This window comes from Charadrius vociferus, unplaced genomic scaffold (assembly GCF_000708025.1).
Source record: "Charadrius vociferus isolate BGI_N301 unplaced genomic scaffold, ASM70802v2 scaffold341, whole genome shotgun sequence".
NCBI lineage: Eukaryota > Metazoa > Chordata > Aves > Charadriiformes > Charadriidae > Charadrius > Charadrius vociferus.
The window spans coordinates 7598-27375 of NW_009646847.1; the positions used below are offsets into that span (position 1 = coordinate 7598).

Genomic DNA, 19778 nt, shown 5'->3' on the forward strand with positions numbered 1-19778 from the left:
GCCGGGGCTCACCGGGTCTGCCCCGGCAGCATCGGTGAGAACATCCAGCTGCTGGTGGACCGGCCTGATGGCACCTACTGCTTCCGCCTGCACCGCGACCGCGTCTACTACCTGAGGTGAGGGGGGCCGGGCCGGGCCGCGGTGGGCAGGACCTGCGGGGGGCTCCGGTGTCAGCCTGCGCGGGGCTGCCGGCCTGGGAGCCGCTCCAGCTCTGTCCCCCCTGCTCTCCACAGCGAGAAGCTGCTGAAGGTGGCTACGAGCATCCCCCGGGACAACCTAGTGTCACTGGGCACCTGCTTCGGGAAGTTCACCAAGACGCAGAAGTTCCGGCTCAGCATCACAGCTCTGGACTTCCTCGCACCCTATGCCAAGGTGGGACATAGCTCCTCTATCCTGCCCCCTTCCAGGCTGTCCAGCCCTTCACCACTCTGAGTCTCTCTTGCAGTACAAGGTATGGGTGAAGCCTGGCTCTGAGCAGTCCTTCCTCTACGGCAACCATGTCCTGAAGTCGGGCCTGGGCCGCATCACGGAGAACACAGCCCAGTACCAGGGTGTGGTGGTGTACTCCATGGCCGACGTCCCACTGGTGAGTGGCTGGTACAGCTCCTGTGCTTTCAAGGGCTGGGGCCTGAGAAAAACTCTTCTCTCACCTCCCTTTCATCCCCCAGGGCTTTGGGGTGGCCGCCAAGTCTACCCAGGAGTGCCGGAAGGTTGACCCCATGGCCATCGTGGTGTTCCACCAGGCTGATGTCGGAGAGTATGTGCGGAATGAGGACACACTCACCTAAGGGATCTCAAACATTTCTGGCCAGAATGGACTTTGTCCTGCACCGGTGGTGCAGCAGTGGCAGCTCAGGGAGCCCACCCCGAGCAGGGCAGAGGGGCTGGGAGCCACCAGCAGGCAGCCCTGCACCCCGGGGGAGGCTGCTGCCAATACAAGGAGGAGCTCTCCCCACACCAGCCCTGCCCCTGCTATCACATAAAGCCTGCTTCTTCGCCCAGAATGCCTGTTGTCTAGTGTGGAGCCTTGTGGGGGTGGGGGGGCAGCCCTCGCCCCCACTGCGTGCCTCTGTCTGTTTGGGTCAGTGCCTCAGACAGTGCAACACACCGGGGTGAGACTCCAGAGGGGAGAAGCACCGCATTCGGTTTGGCAGATGAGGCTGGGGGGAGGCTCGCAGCCTGTGGGTGCACTGTCGGAGGCTGGCAGGTGCGCACTTGGGAGGGCAGCTGCCTGCAAGGCAGGTCTTGCTTTGCCTGGGCTTACAGAGGATGGATGGATGGCAAGCAGCAGGCTGTGATCGCTCCACGGAGCGTGTGCCAGAGGTTCCTTTATTGTGTGTCTGGTAGAAAAGGCATGTTGGGTCACTAAAGACAGGCAGAGGTGTAACAAACTGATCCAGCACACAAAGCTCTGGCGATCGCGTCAGACTTTTCTTCTGTCAGGGTGATTTCAGCCGAGGCAGGGCTAGAGCCGGAGGCAGGAGTGGGATGAACTCTCCTTCCTCCTCCTTGAAGCAGGATCCGGCCTTCCCTCCTGCTCTGCAAAGGGGCAGAGTGGCAGCTCGGTTACCAAGTGCTGCAGGCAGCATCAGGCTGGGCTCTGGTCCTGCCCGCGGTTCCGGCTGCTGCTAGCACTTCTGCCTGCTGGAGGTTTGCAGTTTGAAAAGGCGCTTCAAGAAGTAGAGCTGCAGGACCCCCGAGAGGACAATGACACAGCTCTGAGCCATAGACCACCAGTTGACATAGTTGTAGTTGGACTCCAGGAGGAAGGAGTCGGACCCTTTCCGCATCCGGGCAAAGTTATAGAACCGCCACATGTGGAAGATGTGAAGCTGCAGCTTCCGGATGCTGACCTGCAGGAGAGGCAGGCGCTTGGCAGCAGGGCTGCAGCAGAGCTTGGGGCTGGCAGAGCCGCTCCAAGAACTGCCCGCTGGGCTGAGCATTAAATTAAGCTGCAAACACCCTTCTTGGTTCCCTTGGGAGGACATTCCCATCCCCACTGCATTGGAGAACCCTGTGGTCACCTTGACACTCACCTCGATTGCCTCCAGGGTGTTGTTCAGCTCTTTCTTCTCTTCCGGCTGCTTGTTTTCCACATTGAAGCCTTCATAGTAGACACCAAAGTTGAGATACACCTGCATGAAGCCAAAGTGGTTTTCCTGGTTGTCCAGGCATAACTGGTAGAAACCTGCAGAGAGAAATGGGTATTATTGTTCCCTGAGTAGAAGAGCTGTTGCCAGGTCAACCCGTGCCCAGTGCTCAACCCTCCCCCTCGCCATTAGGGAGCAAGGCATGATCAGACCGCTCAACGCTCTGAGAAGCGCTGGCTGTCTGGGCAGGCGTGGAGGTGCTGGTGGGCCAGGCAGGGACTGGGGCAGCAGGGACCTGTCTCCTTGGTGAGGAAGTTGATCTGTCCTCGCACGTGCTGGGAAACGCCAAGCTGGAAGCCGTTGGGATCACTCGCTGTGGCCAGGATGTTCCTGTTGTTGGCGATCCCTGTTGCCCGCTGGACCTGGAGGCAGGAAACACCCGAGGGGCATTTGTGGACCTGACTCTGCGCCTGGTAAACAGGTGGGAGCCCACAGGAGCCCTCGTGCACAGGGCAGGGACCCACTTCTACTGGGGGTTGGTTTTGGGTCCCGTGGGGAGCTGCCCCCTGCGTTACTATGAGCTGAGGCCAGGAACAGCTTCCAGCGAGCTGCCAGCTACACGTAAAAGAAAAGCCCACAACCCGCTGCCTTGGGTAATAAACGCTGCAGTTCCCAATGCCTGCTTACGGTGCTGCAGGTGTTCACAGACCTCTGTCTCCCACCCCACGGGCCCATCCTGGCTTCTTGCTGCCTGGATCAGGTGCTGCTGGCCACTGGAGCATTAGGAGGTGGAGCTGTTCTGAGCCCCAGAGCGGTGCCGTGTTCCTGTGGGGCTGCTCTGCTGAGCGCAGAGCCAGGGGGAAGCTGCCAGTGCCAGGCACAGCCGTGCCCCAGCTCTCCTTCAACCAGCCTAGTGTAAACAGGAGATAAAAGGGCTGCAGTTTCCCTTGTGAGAAGGGGACAGAGCGCAGGGACAAGCAGATAGGGCTGTGCCCGAGACCTTCAGCGTGCCTTCAAGCTGCGGCTCAGAGCCGAGGGCTGTGGAACAGCCTCCAGTGTGCCCAGCAAAGGGTAGAGCTCCCTGCAGTGCCGGGAGACCCCCAGCTCTCTGTGAGCGACCTCTGGATGCTCAGGCATGATGTCCGGAGCTCTCAGCACTGCCTTACAGTTTTAAAACATAGTTATAAAAATAAATAGGATTGATGATGCCTAAGAAAGCACGGTCCCCACTTAGTCATCTAAGTGACTGCAACCATTCCCTGTCCCAACCAAGGGCCCTTCCCTCACAAGGCAAACCACCTCCAGCCCCCGGGGCAGTGGGTCTGGAGTTCAGCCAGCACATGGTCTTCATCCTACAGCGTCTCCTTCCACATCAAGCCTGGTCGCAAGACTCAGGCGATGGAGGATTGCCTGCTGCAGGACCTGCTGTACACTCGGAGGAGCCAGCGGGCACCAGCAGTGCTGCCACGCAGTCTGATCCAGCACCGTCATTCCCCAATCCCATCAGCAGCTGTACCATGCTGACAGCTTCCCAGGACGCGTCCCGCAGCACTCACCTCGTAGCTGAAGAAGAAGTTGCCGCTCTGGTGTGCAAACTGCCAGAAGCACTCTACGCTGCCAGCGGGGATGACGATGGCAAAGTCGTAGCGATCTGCCCCACGGAAGAGGGGCTCCTGGCCGGACCCGCTCAGGGGCTCCGTCTTGGGGCAGCCGGCGAGGCCCAGCAGCAGTGCCAGGAGCACCAGCAGCAGCATCCTGCTTCCCAGCCTCCAGCACTCCCTCCTGCCGGGGCAGGGCAGGAGCAGGGACCCGAGGTGGCAGGGGTAATCATTAACTGCTCCGCAGCAGCACTCGGCAGCGCTGGGGCTGGTGGCAGGAGGAGCGCGGCATACGCTCGGCTCCTCAAGGTGATCTCAGTGCAGAGCAGGAGCTAGTCTGGCTCATCCATGTTAGAGCTCACCCAGCTGAGCCTGCTCTGAAGAAGCACCAAGGTCATCAGCAGCACCTCCCCGGTGCACAGAGCCGGTCCCCAGCCAGCCCTGTTACCCTCGCTGACCAATGCTCTGCCAGTCTGTGTCTTCTGAACAAGCTAATTAAGCAGGAAAAGTGTTTTACTCCAAGAAAAAAACTTCCAATTTCTTAAGAGTAAAGCCCTGGGCTGCAACACCCTCCCCGCACATCCTGGGGCAAGAGCCTGACACAGAGAAGGGAAGGGGAATGGGCTCAGACCCACACAGCACAAATGCATCTCCTTCCACCTGGGCACAGTACCAGCATGACCAACGGGCACTGCCTCACACTGGCACTTACTGATCCAGCTTGCAGCTCACATCAAGCCCCTCCGCCCCAGCATGGGCCTCTGCAAGCGCAGGGTGCTCCTCTCTACCCAGGGCTGCTCCCACCCCAGGGAAATGCTTTTATAAGCAGAAGGGGAGGGAAAGGCACAGCCACAGCCAGGTGACGAGGGAAGGCTCGTTCCAGCAGCTGCTGCTGAAGGACAGAGGGGAAGCAGGTGTTTCCAAACAGACTTCTCCCCAGCCCCGGCTCTATGGGAATGCAGACGAGAGGCTGCTTTTAAAAAATGCCCCCATGCCTCCCCTGCCCTTTGACTTCAACAGAAATTAGTCCAGAAGCTTCTGCTTCATGCCTATGCCAATGCAGCAGCACTTCATACCTTCAGGGCATCGCTGTTCCACCCCAAACAGCTGCCAACACAACACCCCCAGCCCTGGCCGGCTCAGGAGGTGGATGGGGAGCCCCACATTCCTGGGGTGGTGCGTGCCCCACCAGGGCAGCAAGCAAGCAGTGCCCCAAACTGCTGTGTTTCCATCCATGAAGTACAAGTTCACGCTTATTACAACCCTCGATATCCAACAAGACAGGAACTTTATTTTACAGAAAACCGCTTAGACATGAACTCCAGCTTTGGCACCTGAAAGCAGAAAACAGACAGCGCCCTCAGAGCTCACACGCTTGCAGGGATTGCACACGGGAAGAGGATGTGACCAGGAAGAAGTGCCAGTAAGACAAGACCAAAATCAGTAAGCACTGGAACTTTTAACATGGGAGCAACCAACATTTAAGTACTGAAAAAAAAAAAAAAGTATTTTTTGAAGTTTCAAAGCTGGGATGGAGAAATTGCCAGTTGCAGACTAGCCATGTACAAAGCAGAAAGAAATGGGAAAAAAACCAAACCCAACATCTAAGCAGATTACCTTGCCTAAATCTCTTCTTTTCCCCAGAAGCTCTGGGACTATGTGCTGCCTCTCTCCCACAAGGGACTGAGAGCAAACAAAAGAAACAAGGGATTCACAGTTTAGACAATTAAAACACATTAAAATAGCCACTGACAGGATTATCCTGCCATTTGACAGCCCCTGAGCAGAGAAAACTGTCACTTCAGCAGCCCATAAGGTTGGGATTCATTCTACAAAGGCTGCAGCTGTCAGGTGGAAAAGGAAGTTCCAATCCAGACTGTTTCCAAGCTTGTGCAATCAAGCTGCACAGCTTCTGCCGACTGCAGAAGCCCTAGACCTCGCAGCTGCAACTCGAGACACAAGGCTCCTCGGTTCTTGTCAGACATGGCTACCATCTGCTGCAGCAGTCTTGGGTACCACGAGCCAGAGGGGCTCACCATGCCGGCCCCAACACACATCAGGGGTGAGCACAGCAGCCTCCCCACTACTATTGCTCTGGTCCATCTTTCAAAAGAAAAATAAGGTTTTTGCACTGAAGGTCTCATGGTTCCCAACTTTAGAGGATTCCCAGCTTCTTCATGGTCCGCCAGCGATCCTTGATCATCACTGCTGTGCGGTTCCGGAAGGGGTATTTCTGGCAGATAGCCTTCCATCTCCCTTCTCCAAACTTCTTCACACCCTCTTTGATCCACTCGCTCTCCTGTATTGTCCATTTCTACAAAAGAGCAGGTAAGCAGTGCTCTGTGAGTACAAAGTGCTGTTTCAGGGAGGAGCTGCATCTGGCAGAGAACTGCGCTGTAGCTCCTTCCTAGCATGTTAGCTTCCCTTTATTGTCTGTGCTAGTAACATGGAGGAAAGACACAGATGTCCTGTCAATAGCACACACAACACTCAATAATCACTTCACCGTAGATGTGCTCTCATAACTGTTACAAGTAAGAGAAGTTCTCAGCTCCAGCACAAGCTCATGAGTAGTTCTGCTTCCCAAGGCACAATACTGATCATATAAAAGAGGAGTTACCTTTTGATGCACCAGAAAGCATCAGAAAGTACTCACTGCCTACGCCTGGCCAACAGCAGACAAGTAGAACGTTAAAAAAAAAAAAAACAAACCCCAATCTGCAAGTTCAGGTGTGCAGATCCCTTGAATTTTTGTACTGGAGGCAAAACGCGAAATAACTGAAGAAAGCAAAGTGCAATGTGGTGTACACCAGCACAAGAGCCAGCAGCTCTCCTCCTACAAGTAAGGGTAAAAGAGTTCCTACTAGCACCAAACTTGTTACCTTTTCCCAGGTAACAGCTGCCATATGTGCGTCCTTCACCCAAACAAGACACTGAACTTCTCCAGTGCATGGGAAACTCAGCAAACCTAGTTCTGAACCATGTGCATCAAAGAAAAGGGACATCATGCACATACCCAGTGCCTGGCATGTGGGAGGCGCACAGCTTCAGCCAACTACCAGATGGGGCTGTTTGGTACAGAGAAACTCCAGCCAGCTCTGCAAATGCAAAGACCTGCACAACTCAGATCAAGCCTGGATATTGCAAGCACCGGCCTCAGGAAGCATCACTTTCCAACCCAGCCTCCAGTGCTTCATTTAAAGCACAGTGGCAGCTCGCCCTGCTGTAGTGAACTGCAAGTTACTGAGGAAGCGGTCTCAGCAGCAGTCCTCACCAGTGTATTGCCAATTGTTCAATAGCTTGCTCTTCTATATGGACACCTCCTGATTTCAGGCCTTACTGAAACGATTTAAGGGCTCTACATTACCTGTTTCTTGGAACCAAAGACTGTAGTGTTGTGGCTGTTTGTCCCAAGTGATGCTGAAAAACAAGGCAAGAGGATTACATTTCACCATAAGTCAGGAGGTACAGACCTCCTTGAGAGACTGCCTTGGGCTTAACTGCTGAACTGTGCAGTCAGCCTACGACGAGAACGTCCCATGACAGACAAAGAAACCAAATTCCTTTATCCCTCCCTTTTCTGCAGCTATAGCAAGCACAGCCTTTCTATTTCAAGCCCCAGTTGCTTCATGTGAAAGCTTTCCAGCAAGATCTGTTTTGTTTTAAACTAGCCAATATGTCAAGAACAGAGGCATCCATCCAGGATGTATGTTGAGGCTGGAATCAGACATCCATTGTCCATTCCTTTTCACCAGCTAAGCTGCGTATCTAGCTGCAAAGAGAACTGGACTGGAAAACTCATCTGGGGTAAACTTAACCTTTATTTCACGGCACTAAAGCAGGAACAGAGAAAGAGCTGTATTTCCAGTATTTACATCCTGTAAGCTAAGCATGATTAGTCTGACACTGGAACAGGAATTTTTGGCATGCATTTCAGTTCAGAAGTACAAAGAGCAAATATCTCAGAGTTGGACAGCTACCTATTTTTGTGGGCTTTTAGAATTTCTGGTTTCAAAATTCAGTCACACAGAAAGAAGGTGCCAAGACACCCGTGAATGAGCCCCAAAACCAGGATTACCATCAATTAACACCTGCAACAGGGGCTGTGATCTTACCCGCATCTGAGAAGAGCTCATCCTCCTCACTCCAACTGTCTTTTGCTTCTTCGCCATATGAGCTGTTCCATCTTCCTTGGAAGGACCTGAAAGCAGGCAAGCATTTACTTTGGCTACTGGCTAGGGAGAATATTTTAGGGGGAGAAGGTGTAGGGCCACCTGGAACGCAGCAGGCAAGCCTGTGGTGAGTGCACAGTGCAGAGAAATGCACCCATAAAGCAATATATAAACATGTCGCCACCTCCTCCACTCCCCTCTGAGGGGATGAATCCTAGGACCCCCTATCTGAAGGTACGGCGTGCAATATATACTCAAATACAAGTGGTGTATTGTGTTTTCTAGCCAGCATTTGCAAAAACAAGTAACTGGGTATTAACCACACAATTAAGCACTTACAGCAGACACACAGAGCTGGACTTCCCAGGCCTTCGTGTATGGCACAGACTTGCCAACAGCTCAGGGGAGAAGCCTTTAGTCTTCCCAAGACGCATTTAATTCTTACTGTTTCACTACTAACACTACTGAGGTGAACCGAGCTACAGAGGCCTCTCCATGAGATCAAGTGCCTCAGTACTGTTACCTGCTTCCAATCCTCACGCACAAACTTCTTAGATGAAGTCTGTGAAGTTGGATTGTTGAGCACCTCTTCCTCGCACATAAAAATTGGAGACCCAGCTACTAACAGACATGCACACGATTAGATTTCCAGATAGATGTCATTAGCTACCATGAGCCAATTAAAGGCTTGAAGACATCCACATGAGCAGCACAGACAATAGATCACTTTCCAAATGAACTGGAAACCAACTTGCACAGTGGTAGGGCTGAAACCTGAGAACTGCTCAAGTCAGCATCAGCCACGCAGCAGCAGCCCCACTCCGGGCTCCTTCCTGATCAGCCCTCACTTTAGGCACCCAGCACAGGATGGAAAAGCATCACACCCAAGTCATTGGGTTTGGCCCCTTCCCAGTGCAGTCAGACATAGCGCTCTGCTCTGGAAGAGTTCAAAAAACATCATCCTATCCCCACAATGTTCCCCAGCACCCTCAAAACAAACTCCAGACACATCCTAGGGACAGCAACGTCAGCTGCAACATACTACTGGAAAAAAGCAGCAGAGATCAAGTGTCACCATTTGCAAGTGCTTGAAAAAGTAGGACATTTATTAATTATATTTCCCAGATGACTCGAGGAAGTAGACAACATGGGGGGGTGGAAATCTCCGACAACTAGCTTGATGAGCAAGACACGCCAGCAAAGCATCTGAGAGATTTCCCCACCATTTGCATTGATGCCAGCTACACTGCAGCACATCTCTACTTGCAGCCACTCTCCTGTGCTTCACTGACAATCCATCTCTCAACAGCCAAGCTACACAGAGCACCGTGATCTTTACTGCCTGCCTTTCAAAACCAAACCTTTGCGTTCTTGATGTTCTTAAGCCAGAACTAAGGGAAATTGTGTTTTATTTACCTTTTCAAAGACATCAAGCGCTCCTCAATCCTCCCAGTTTCACTCCTGGGGATCCAAAACATCATTATTGCTGCTATGCAACTTCACTAAGCAAAAGAAGAGCAACTCAGACATTTAAAGCAGGAAGCTTTGTTACAGCCTTGTTCGGGCCTACAGGAGGTACTCATGAGACTCTTAGCTTAACAGTCTCATATCAGCGTTAATTTAGGCTTCTGCTGGTAAGACTACTTTGCATTTTCTGTGGGAAATCCTTATAAAAAGGAAAAAAACCCTAACATACCGCTACCTCTTCTCGCAGTCATTTCAGCTGCAAGGTAAGTGATAACCCATACTGAAGAAACAGTCAGAGAGCTACAACTAGGAGTTTCTTAACCAACAGAGGTTTCAGGAAAGAAGAGCTTAAGCGAGGTCAGTGTTTTATTTCTCAAGAGGCGGAAAGGCAATTTTAATCTGTTCTACAAGATGCACCTACAAACTCTTTCCAGCTTCAGCAACACTAACCAAAGTGCAGAGAAACACACGCTACCTGTGATACACAGGCTGGAATCACTTACCAATTACTGCAATTACTAATTGCAGTACCTCTGACTCACTGCCAATGGAAGCTGTATCATTTTCTCCTCTCCATTAACCAAACAGTAAAATGTAAAGACAACAGAGCATTTACTTTGCCCAGTTCCACATACCCTGGTGGACAAGGATGGTCAATGTACTCATACTGAATGAAACATACAAGGTTTTTGTTGTTCATACTACCAATGTCAGCTGCAAGCCAAAAGATTGGGTGCAGATTAGAATATAGCACAAGAGATGGGCTTCATACTTGGCAGTTATAGGAGATATAGGCTGGTCATGCACTTTCTGAACAGGTCTGGAAGCAGAAGACACAACTGGCTCCTGGGAAGAGTCTGGGCTCTCACTTGACTCGCTGTACTGGTGGTCTTCCTCCATGACCAGCTTGCTTATGGTCAACAAGCGTTTGCCCTTATGGGACATTTCAGGTGGGTTTGAGATCTCAGAATCTTGATTCTCCTCTTCTTTCCGTCTCTTGGTTCTGTGGGATACAGAAGGAGACAGTTGCTTGGGGAAAGAAAAGTCTGTTTCGTCCAGTTTGGTGAAGAGTGCATCAGAATCCTGGGAGTCCGACAGGATCTTGAAAGCTTCTCTCAGAACAGAAATCCCATACGTGGTTACAGTTCCAGAGGGCTGCCTACAAAATAAACAGAACTGAGAAGGTTGTAAAGATATCACAAAGGTGGCTCCACTTCTCTGAAATCAGGCTTTTCCCCTATGGTGTGACCCTCAACATTTGGCCCTAGGGTGAAAATAAAGTCTAATGAAAAGGGCATTCCCAACCCTTTGGTCCACCCTTCTTCTAAACGGTGTGGTGTACCAGGGAAGCAGGTCGTGAGAGAGCACACCCATACTCCATGTGCCACTGGACACCTTGCTCTTCTCGACTAAGGGCTGAACCATATGGATATCAAAAGCTGCTCCACAAGAGTAAACCTGGCCGCCACTGGCCTCCCTCCCTAGTTTACAGAAGTATTACATATATTCAGAAAAAAACCAAACCACCTTAACATTTTTACTGTGATCCAGACAGAAGTCTTACACTGACAGCCTTTGCAGCTCGCTTGGGCAGACCTGCTTGGGCTGACACTCGGGGAAGTTAAGAGCTGCCTAGACAGAGTAAACTACCCCTTCAGAAGAGAACTGTTTCCACACTTCATCTACAACACAGGCCCAGATTCCTCTGCCCACCTTTCTGAGTCCCTGAAGGACACTCCTGGAAGTTCTGGAGCTGCTCCTGCTGGTTCTTTGGATATTTCCATAGGCTCTGAATGATCTTCCAAGGTATTAACTGCTGCTATTATATGCTCAGGAGTTGCTGGTGGGTCAGTAGCTCCTTCCATAGGCTCAGGAGCTGCTGCAGAGTCACTAGATCCTTCCATAGGCTCGGGAGCTGCAAGGTCTTCTCCTCTTTCTGCAGGGTTGGAAGCTCCCTCCAGATCTTTTGCTGTTTCTGCAGGCTCTGGAGAGGGAGAGCGGTTTTCCCTTCCCGAGGGCTCCAGAGCTGCTGCCTGGTCCTTTGGCCAATTTGCAGACTTTGGAGCCACCGATGAGTATTTTGGTTCTTTGGCATGTTCTGAATTCAAAGTCTTTTTTATTATCTTGGAGAGAGAAAGAGCATGTAACCATTATAAAGATGATTCCCTGTACTACCATCCAATTTTATCCCCTCCCAAAGGCATTTTAAGCTTCTACTTGCAGTCCAATAGGCATCATGTACAGAGTTCACGTCTATCAATTAAAACTTGTTACACGGATTGAAAAATGTGTTCAACTGTCTAAACTTTTTAGGAACGGACTGATTTTAAAGTCTTTTGGATTTAACCCACTGTTAATTAGGTGCCCAAGCCCTAACTCATTACTGGCACAGAAGGCACACAGAAGCCAAACCACTGTATTTCATTGCCACATAGCAAAGTAAGTGCCAGTTCTCCTGCTGCCCCACGCTGGGGCAGGAGCAAGTGCAGGACGGGAAGCCAGGTAAGCAGGGCAGACATGTACCGTTAGCAGCAGTGGCTCCGAATCGTCCATATAGGTCTTCACAAACTGAAACATGTTCTGCTGGAAGTTCTTGTAAGAAAAGTTTTTGACCATCGGATGAGTCAAATTCTTCTCCCGGATGACAGTAAGCAACTCGTTCCTCTTTTTCTAGAGGAGAGGTAAGAATGCTCTGAATAGGTACAAGGGTATAAAAGACAACTGCAGGAGCTAGGATCTTCATGAGGATTGGGCCCTTCCTATTTGACATTCTTCAGGCACGAGTAATTTACACTGACATAAGGCTGGGAAAAGCCTGGCGGAATGGGAGAACCATCTTGTTTCAGCAACTCTGACTTGCTGCTTCCAGTGCCCAAGACACCATACTGCCTACAGAAATCAGAACAGGGACTCTCTCTGCTTTCAGAACCAGCCCTTCTTACGAACTTGTGTTCTACAAGTGAGCTTGAGTTTACCTCAAAGAGAAAGATGAATGTTGATGCCTGGAAGACTCATGAAGATACATGATGGAATATGAGTAACAGAGAGAGCTCCAAAGCGATGATCAACATGTTTTAGAAATGCGTAATACTGAGGGTCCACCATTCAGGGAGGACTCTTTCCATTTCATCACCCCTACCCTGTTTTGTTCAGATTTCCCAAAAAGGCACGCTTCTCAGGAAAACCTTTTATGCCTGTGATATGGGTCACGAGTGCCCTCCACTCCACCAATACCCTGTAAGACATCTCAGACCACCTCCAAATATCCCTGCTCCCCAGTACCCTGTAAGACATATGGCACAGTCCTCAAACAGCCATCGTTCATTCCAGCACAGACTCACCTGGCTTTTGGGTTCCTTCCCCATATGTCTCTTTACAATTTTTGAAGCTTTATCAAACTCTCTGTTTTTGATGCAGACAATAACAGCCTACAGAAGAAAACAAATACCAGTTTCTCAGTTGACGTCAAATTGATCGTACTCTAAATTAGTTTTGGAAAAGCACAGCACACAATTAACAGCTTACTAACAACTTACAGAGAGAAACAACTTCTACATTAACTGATGAAGCAGCGCATACACTGAAGATACGCATTTGCAGCCAAGTCAGTACTACTGTGGTATTCTACACGTGAGACAATTCCCACTGTCATTTACGCAAGACCTTTCTAAGGCAAAAGATGAGCAGAGCATTTACTGAGAAAGAAAAAGGTCTTACAGCTTCCTTCACCATTTTCTGAATAGTTTCCATTGTCTTCTCAGCCACAGAGAATTCTTTCTGAACGAGCTCCAGGACACCAATTGCCGATTCAAGAGGGGTGAGCTCTGAATCTTTATCAAAGGTGCAATCTAAAAGAATTCACAGGCATTGGTTTGTGAGGTGTTCACGGTGATGCCTTACAGACAGCTAGTTACTTGCTCAGTTTCGACTGCAAATTCTAGTGCTACTGAGGATGAAGACGGGAGGGAATGGCAGGCTGACTGCAAACTGTCTAAACTGAAAGATCCTCCACCCCCACGTGCAAAGCTAGAGGTCCCACCTGAATACCAATAACTGATCTAGAGGGAGCATTTCAGAAGCTATGAGGGGTGCGTTCAGATAGCAGGTCAGTGCTGGAGCTTGGGTTTGAGTACACAGCTCTTGGCTAGGTACAACAGCCTCTCACTTGCTACAGCAACACAACGCAGACAGGAGCAGCCACGCTCTCTGGCCCCTCACCCTCTGGAGAAAGCTCCTACAACTTAACAGCTTCATCCCAGACCTCTGCTCTGCGCAGAAACACAGCTCCTGGGAGCTGCAGGGACACAGCCACAGAACAGGGCGCTCTCCAGCTGGGGGAGTGGGCTGCAAACCAAGACTGGTGTCTCCCTAGGGCCTTGCTGGGAGGGCTGGGGACCTACCGAGGTTCTCGCCTTCCTCAATCTGTGACAGGAGTTGCATTATGCGCAGCATCTGGGCCACCGTGGTCTCCTTCTCCAGGGGCCGCACAAGCAGCGCTGTGGGACAAGGGGCAGGTTACACTGGTACAGCACGACCCGGCCCAGGCCCAGCCTCCGCCACCCCCGGCTCCCCCTGCCTCCAGCCCGGGCCTGCCCCTTCCCAACCGCCCCCCCGCCTTTCCCCCACGGTCTGTCCCCGCTCCCCTCTCGGCCCGTCCGCCGCCGGGACTCCCCCGGGCCGGGCCCGCGCGGCCCACCCTGCATGACGTCACGGAGCTGGCGGAAGTCGCGATTCCTCCGGAGCGATAGGCCGCCATGGCCTGGTGGAAGTAGAACTGCAGGACGCAGCGGTTCACCGCCTCCTCGGGGACGCCGCCCCGCGCAGCCATCGCCTCTCGCCGGGCCGCCCGCCCCCGCTTCCCCCCCATCCCGCCGGGAACTGATGTACGGCTCGGGCGGAAGTGACGATCACGCCGTGCCGTCGTCCCGCCCCCGGAGCCGTGTTACCTAGCAGGCGCCTACAGCTCCCGGCGTGCCCCGCGGCGCTCTGGCGCCCTCTGCCGGGCGAGCGGCGCACCGTAGGACAGGTTACAAAACGCGGTCCCCGTCGCAGCGTGTCGGGGCAGAGATTTTGCCGTGATTACTCAGACTTTGCGTCACGAACCAGAAGCCCCGGGCGATCCCAGCGATCCAGGGCCAGGGAGGCTGGTTTAGGCGAAGGCCAAGCAGATCCTGCAGGTGACGGACGGGGTGGTTCTCTGCGGCTCCGGCATCCCTCTGTCTCGCTGGGCACATCGCTGGCACCGCTCCGGAGGCTCTCTCACCTGAGGTGGAAAAGCACGTGAAAATTCCTCTTGCGTGAGGTTATCCGGGATACTCCCTTCCCTCCACTCCTGGCCAGCAGAGAAGGAAACACACGTGAGAAAAATCCGTGTGTCAAATGGAAAACAGTAAAACTGGGTGGGATTTTTTTCTTTTTTTTAATTGGCAAACAAAGGGAGATAAAAAATAATCTGTGCGAGAAGGAAGGGTGGCTGTTCAGCCCGGGCAGCGTGACTGCCTGGGGGAGCGCAAGCGCAGAAAGGGAGCCGTGCGAGTGGGACGCGCTATGACTGTGTCCTACGACCAGCGAGTCACTGCCCCTAAATGTTAGGAAGGATGCAGGGAGAGATACCGACAACGGCTGTTTCCCTGGCTGAGAGGAGACGACACAGCGACACGCTTTGGTTAAAATCCTTTTCCGTATGAAATATTCACGAGCAAAATGGTTTTGCTCTTTTTCTGTCACAAGATACAAGAACAGGTGACAGGGCTGGGACCCCTGAATTTCACCATTCTCCTCCTCAGTCCAGGAGGGGCCAAACAGCCCCAGCAACAACCTAAAACCATCTGTCCTTCCGGCCTTTCGAACTGCTCTCCTGACTAGAAAACTCCTTGCTTTCTGAAAAGCTCAGCAGCTTCTGCACCTTTCTAAGCTACACAGTTGGAATCCAACTAGATGCACCAGCCCCTGTGGCAGATCCCACCAACTCAGTACAGGTTTTAGGATTTTGAGCCATTTCATTTATTTCCTCTCAAAGGTCAGAAAAAAAAGAGTCCCTGGAGTCCTCTCCCAAGGGAAACAAAGCAAGCTTGCTCTCTGAGATGCCCGGACAAAGCCATTCAGGGGCTAGCTGCCTTCTCCAAGCCAGGCTTCGCTCAGGAAAAGCGGCAGAACTGTTGCTCACCAGGTCCACCACCTCAGCCTCCTGCTTCTGCTGCAGGACTCCTTCCTCTGCCTCCTGCCCTTGTCCCTCCAGGGCTGCCATTGCCTCCTCCTCCTGCCCACCAGCATCTCCCCAGTAAAGGGGTCGTCCCTTCAGATCTCCCAGCAGGGCCGCTCGGTAGATTACTTCCCACCCCATCAGATGGAACTGCTCCAGGTTAGAACAGATTGATGAGATTTCTGCAGTTCCTGGGAGGGTTTGGACAGCAGCAGCTGAAGGAGCCGTAGCATGGTGACGCTGACAGATGTCAGAGAGCGGTAATCACCACGGCAGAGCCTTGGGGCAGCTGAGAAGGTGCTAATCTCCCCAGGCACTGCAGGAGCCAGGAGAGGGCATGTGACAGGGGCTGCAGCCTTGGCATCTCAATCAAGGCTCCCTTCCCACCCGGTTTCACGGCCTGTCCAGGCCCAAATACATGTTAACAGCACCCAGCGCTGGGAAATGAGCCTGAAATTGCGTTTTCCAGAGTAAATACAGAAATACAAACCATTGTTTTACTCTCTGAATCTACTACAATGAATGAAAAGGAAGCAGGGATTATGGAAGCAGGCAGGGGACCTGGAATGCAAGTGGCCTCGCTGTCCACTTTCACCGAATCATTGCCTGGTGTCATCATCAATTTTTTCAGGAAAAAGTTTAGTGTTCCATGTGCCAAAAGAAACACTGGGCAGGAAGGCACAAATTACAGTCATGTTTGTGCTTTTTAGTCTTAACTCGTTGATTTATGCATTTTGATGAAGTGATTACAGATGAAAGAAAACATTCCAGGGAACAAGATCTGCACGTTGCTGCGGTCTCGTGTCTGTCTTTTTGTATGAGTTACACTGGAAAAGAAAACAGGAAAAAATCACCAGGGCCACCTGGTCACCACACACTCCTTTCTCTTCTCTGTCATAGAGCACTGGCTGCATGTGCAGTGCTGCACCAAGCAGAAGACAGTACCTGCCCAAAAGGGCTTGCTCTCTGGGCAGACATGCGACAGATTTCTGACTTCTGTTTGGACTTGATAGTGGTAAGGAAGAGCAGCAATTGAATTCTGTTGCTCAATAAATAAATATAGAACTCATTTGTTACCATGCTCATTCTTTGTGTTGCTAATGTGCCTAGAAAGCCTGGTCATGGACCAGGATGCCACCATGCTACGCACAACTGCAAAACAGATACGGCACCAAGCAGTCTTAGAAAGGCAGTAGACAGCCAAGGAAAAAGAGGCAGCAATGAAACAGTTGTCACTGTGGAAAAGGGAAATGTTGAGAAGAATGATGCGACTGCTCTGCAAAATATACAGAGAGACCCCCAAGCATGAGAACTGCAGAGGAGAAAGCACAAAGCATCTGAAAATGCCTCAAGTAGATTACAGAAACTGATGCTGTGAACTAATTTGAGGCAAAAGTAAGTACTTCATATAGAAATTGAGACAGGCAGGAATGTGCTGGAGAGGATCTAGAAAAACAGACACAGTTTTTGATGCAACCAAGGAATGGGGCCAGCAGAAGCGTGCCAAGAGATGGGTAGCCTGGTCAAAGTGAGAGGGTAGAATGATCTTTACAGGAGCACTTTGTGTGCCACGATACATGACTGCACTTGTCAAGGCCAGGCAGAAGGATGTTGTGGCAACAGGGGTGCACGATGATGAAATCCTACATTAGTTTACGGTACGTAGCCTGGCTGGGGAGATTTTCCCTCTTGGCAAGGTTACACAGTAAGGGAACTGCAAGGTCGTATGTCACATCAGTGCAAGGAGCTAGAAATGCTTCCATGTCAGAGAGGATACTTGGGTTACACACTGAATCAGGGAAGCATCCCTAATGACTGGGAAAAGATATACAGAAAGGATCAAAAGAAGAAGAATAAGCTCAGTATTTAAATTATGTTGAGCCTGAGCTATTCATTAGATAACTGTGAAGAAGTTTCAGAACAGGCAAAGACTTTAACAATGTACAAATATCTGGTTAAGTAAATGTATGGATTTGTCCAAATAGAGAAGATACCCAAATTTGCATTTACAGATGAAGTATCTGTATTGCTCTGAAACAGCGGGAGAGGAAACCATGAGGTCTGCACCCTCCAGCCTGTAACACAGCTACCAAAGCTTCCTCAGGAGGCCAAGGATTTGAACAACAGTGCAACCTTAGCAGCTGCTTTGCATAGCCCTAGCACGTACAGACAGAGTGCTGGTTCTGACACTTGGCTTGGAAGAAGTCACTGCAGACTTTATTGAGCAATGGTGGGAAGCGGGTGTATATTTAAAGGAGTACTCTGAGTGTGCATGCTAGCATAGATGAAAGCACTGAGAGACGGAAAAATATTCTAGCTTTATGGCTCTCAATAGGTGTCAAAAAGTAACATAGAGCTTAATTTAGAAGGTGGCCGTGTAAAAGCCTACAATTCACCAGAGCAATACAGCAAAAGGAGCACGTGCAACCACATGCTGCGCTACCTACCAGGCTTTCAGAGAAGCAGAAACTCCTGTGTGCTGTGCCAGCAGAGTATGATTAAGAATTCTGATGAAAGACTACAAGCTCGCTGGGAAGCACAAGGCACTAAATGCACTTACGAAGACAAACAGTCTCTTATACAGCTATGAGAACCCAGCCTCTGAAGGTACCAGGGAACAACAGCCTGCGTGAGGAAAACTCACCACCAAAAGGTACTAAAGGATGTGAAATGTTTGGTAAAGTTCAACTATTGCTGTGGTATGTCCAGATTTATAACTTCCTTCCTAAGACAGAGAACACACTGACAGCGGGAGATGGATTTGAATCCTGCACAAATTAGACTGATCTGACTTGACTGTGCTCTCTCCCTGCACTTTATTCTTTACCTAGTACAGTGGCTTTATTTCCTTACTACTTCTTTGACTGCACCTCCATCCCCAGTTCCTTGTACAGAACCAGCAGAACAAGGCCAGGATAAGCCAGTGTATGAAAAACAGCTGCTGTGCCAGGTCTCAGCCCAGAATTTCAGCCATTTGTAAAGACTGTGCATTACAACTGTAATTGGATTAGAGACTGTGGTTGGCAGACACCACTGGAACAATTTCTTTCTCTCCAGTAATAAGACACCCTTCTTTCTTACCAGAGAGTGACCTAGAAGATTTGCTTGGCGTACAACCTGGGATCTTCAAGGAGCTAACCTGTCTTTGTACTGAAGTGGATGTGGACAGATAGCACAGTTAGTTACCACGACATCTTTGAGCTGATAAATCTCCCAGACTGTACCATTAGGTACGTCTCATTCCCACAGAGACCCCAGCTTAGCGACAAGCCAGGTATGGCTACCTACTTCACTTGAGCTCCTTTTAAAATCCCAACTGTAGCAAACGGCACAGATGTTAGCCTGCTCAAATTCCCTCTGCATATACCTTTAATCTTTAGCCAGTGGTGGTAACAGTATTAGCACTTCTTACAACATCAGGCATTTCTGCCTCCTCAGCAGTTACGTTAAAACAAACAGTCCGCTGTCCAGCGTTATACCTGCACTGCAAGTATAAGGAAATAAATTCCACAGCCACAAATACAAGTTCATAAATGAAAACCATCAGGTTTACAAATTACTCAGGTTCCTGAGCTCCCAGTCTCTCTGTCCCTAAACCTGTTCAATGTGGCTGGCAGGGAAAACTTACCAAGTCACTCACTTCAGATCTGCACATGAACACTTTCCTTTAGAAACCGATACAAATGCAGCACTCTGAAGACATTAGAGCGCTGGCTCAATTTAAAGATCTGCGAGATAGCCACCTATTTCACACACAGGCAAAAAGAATCAAAACAAAAGGAGCAGTAAAAAAGCTGTTCCGGCTGGCAGTGGAATCAAAAGCCCACCAAAGGAGCACTACAGCTCAACCAAAGGACCTTGACAAGCAATTCCTGCCGGCATACATCCCATACACTTTCCTCAGAAACAGCCGCTACCTGTGACCCACTGCCGATGGCTGCCATTACTCATTCCACAGCACCGCACAGTCCTTCCAACCGTGTTTGCCACCAGAGACAGCCCTGAGGCGGCCTGTCACAGACATCTGCTGCAGCTCTGACTGTGGGCAGTGAGATGAGTTCGGACGGTCCCTGACAGGAACAGGCGCTTCCCAGGAGATCCCGGTTTCCACAGAAGTATTTCCCTTCACCCACCCAACAGGTGGAGTTACCAGAGGCCAGGGACGGACACCTCCGCGGGCAGGCTGCTGACGGGCACCTCGCTCTCCAGCGGCCCGGGTGGGATGGGGTGAGGAGGCATAACAGCCGAC

The 19778-nt window shown here is 50.9% G+C and overlaps 4 protein-coding genes across 4 annotated transcripts in view; 2 read left to right on the plus strand and 2 right to left on the minus strand.

Annotated features, from left to right (window-relative positions):
- Window positions 1-6: 6 nt before the first annotated feature.
- On the plus strand, window positions 7-788 carry NIP7 (NIP7, nucleolar pre-rRNA processing protein; the record flags this gene model as incomplete). The annotated part of the gene is made up of 4 exons (XM_009894070.1): window positions 7-116; window positions 234-372; window positions 446-586; window positions 669-788. Coding segments are annotated over 4 exons (510 nt in total), but the record flags the coding sequence as incomplete, so codon positions are not given.
- Window positions 789-1628: 840 nt separating this feature from the next.
- On the minus strand, window positions 1629-3844 carry TMED6 (transmembrane emp24 protein transport domain containing 6). The gene is made up of 4 exons (XM_009894036.1): window positions 3647-3844; window positions 2386-2512; window positions 2037-2188; window positions 1629-1853 (listed from the first exon to the last, which is right to left on the minus strand). Exons 1-4 carry the CDS (start codon window positions 3842-3844, stop codon window positions 1629-1631), a joined length of 702 nt encoding a protein of 233 aa, XP_009892338.1.
- Window positions 3845-5843: 1999 nt separating this feature from the next.
- TERF2 (telomeric repeat binding factor 2) lies at window positions 5844-14194 on the minus strand. The gene is given in 11 exon segments (XM_009894071.1): window positions 5844-6002; window positions 7056-7108; window positions 7804-7889; window positions 10100-10486; window positions 11041-11450; window positions 11851-11997; window positions 12669-12755; window positions 13045-13175; window positions 13728-13823; window positions 14024-14062; window positions 14065-14194. Coding segments are annotated over 11 exon segments (1725 nt in total).
- Window positions 14195-15760: 1566 nt separating this feature from the next.
- The window catches only part of LOC104294460 (cytochrome b5 type B), a 16507-nt gene continuing 12489 nt past the window's right edge, over window positions 15761-19778 (plus strand). The window contains exons 1-2 of the mRNA XM_009894072.1: window positions 15761-15789; window positions 16430-16544. Coding sequence (XP_009892374.1) covers window positions 15761-15789; window positions 16430-16544 — 144 coding nt within the window. The remainder of the gene's footprint in view (window positions 15790-16429; window positions 16545-19778) is intronic.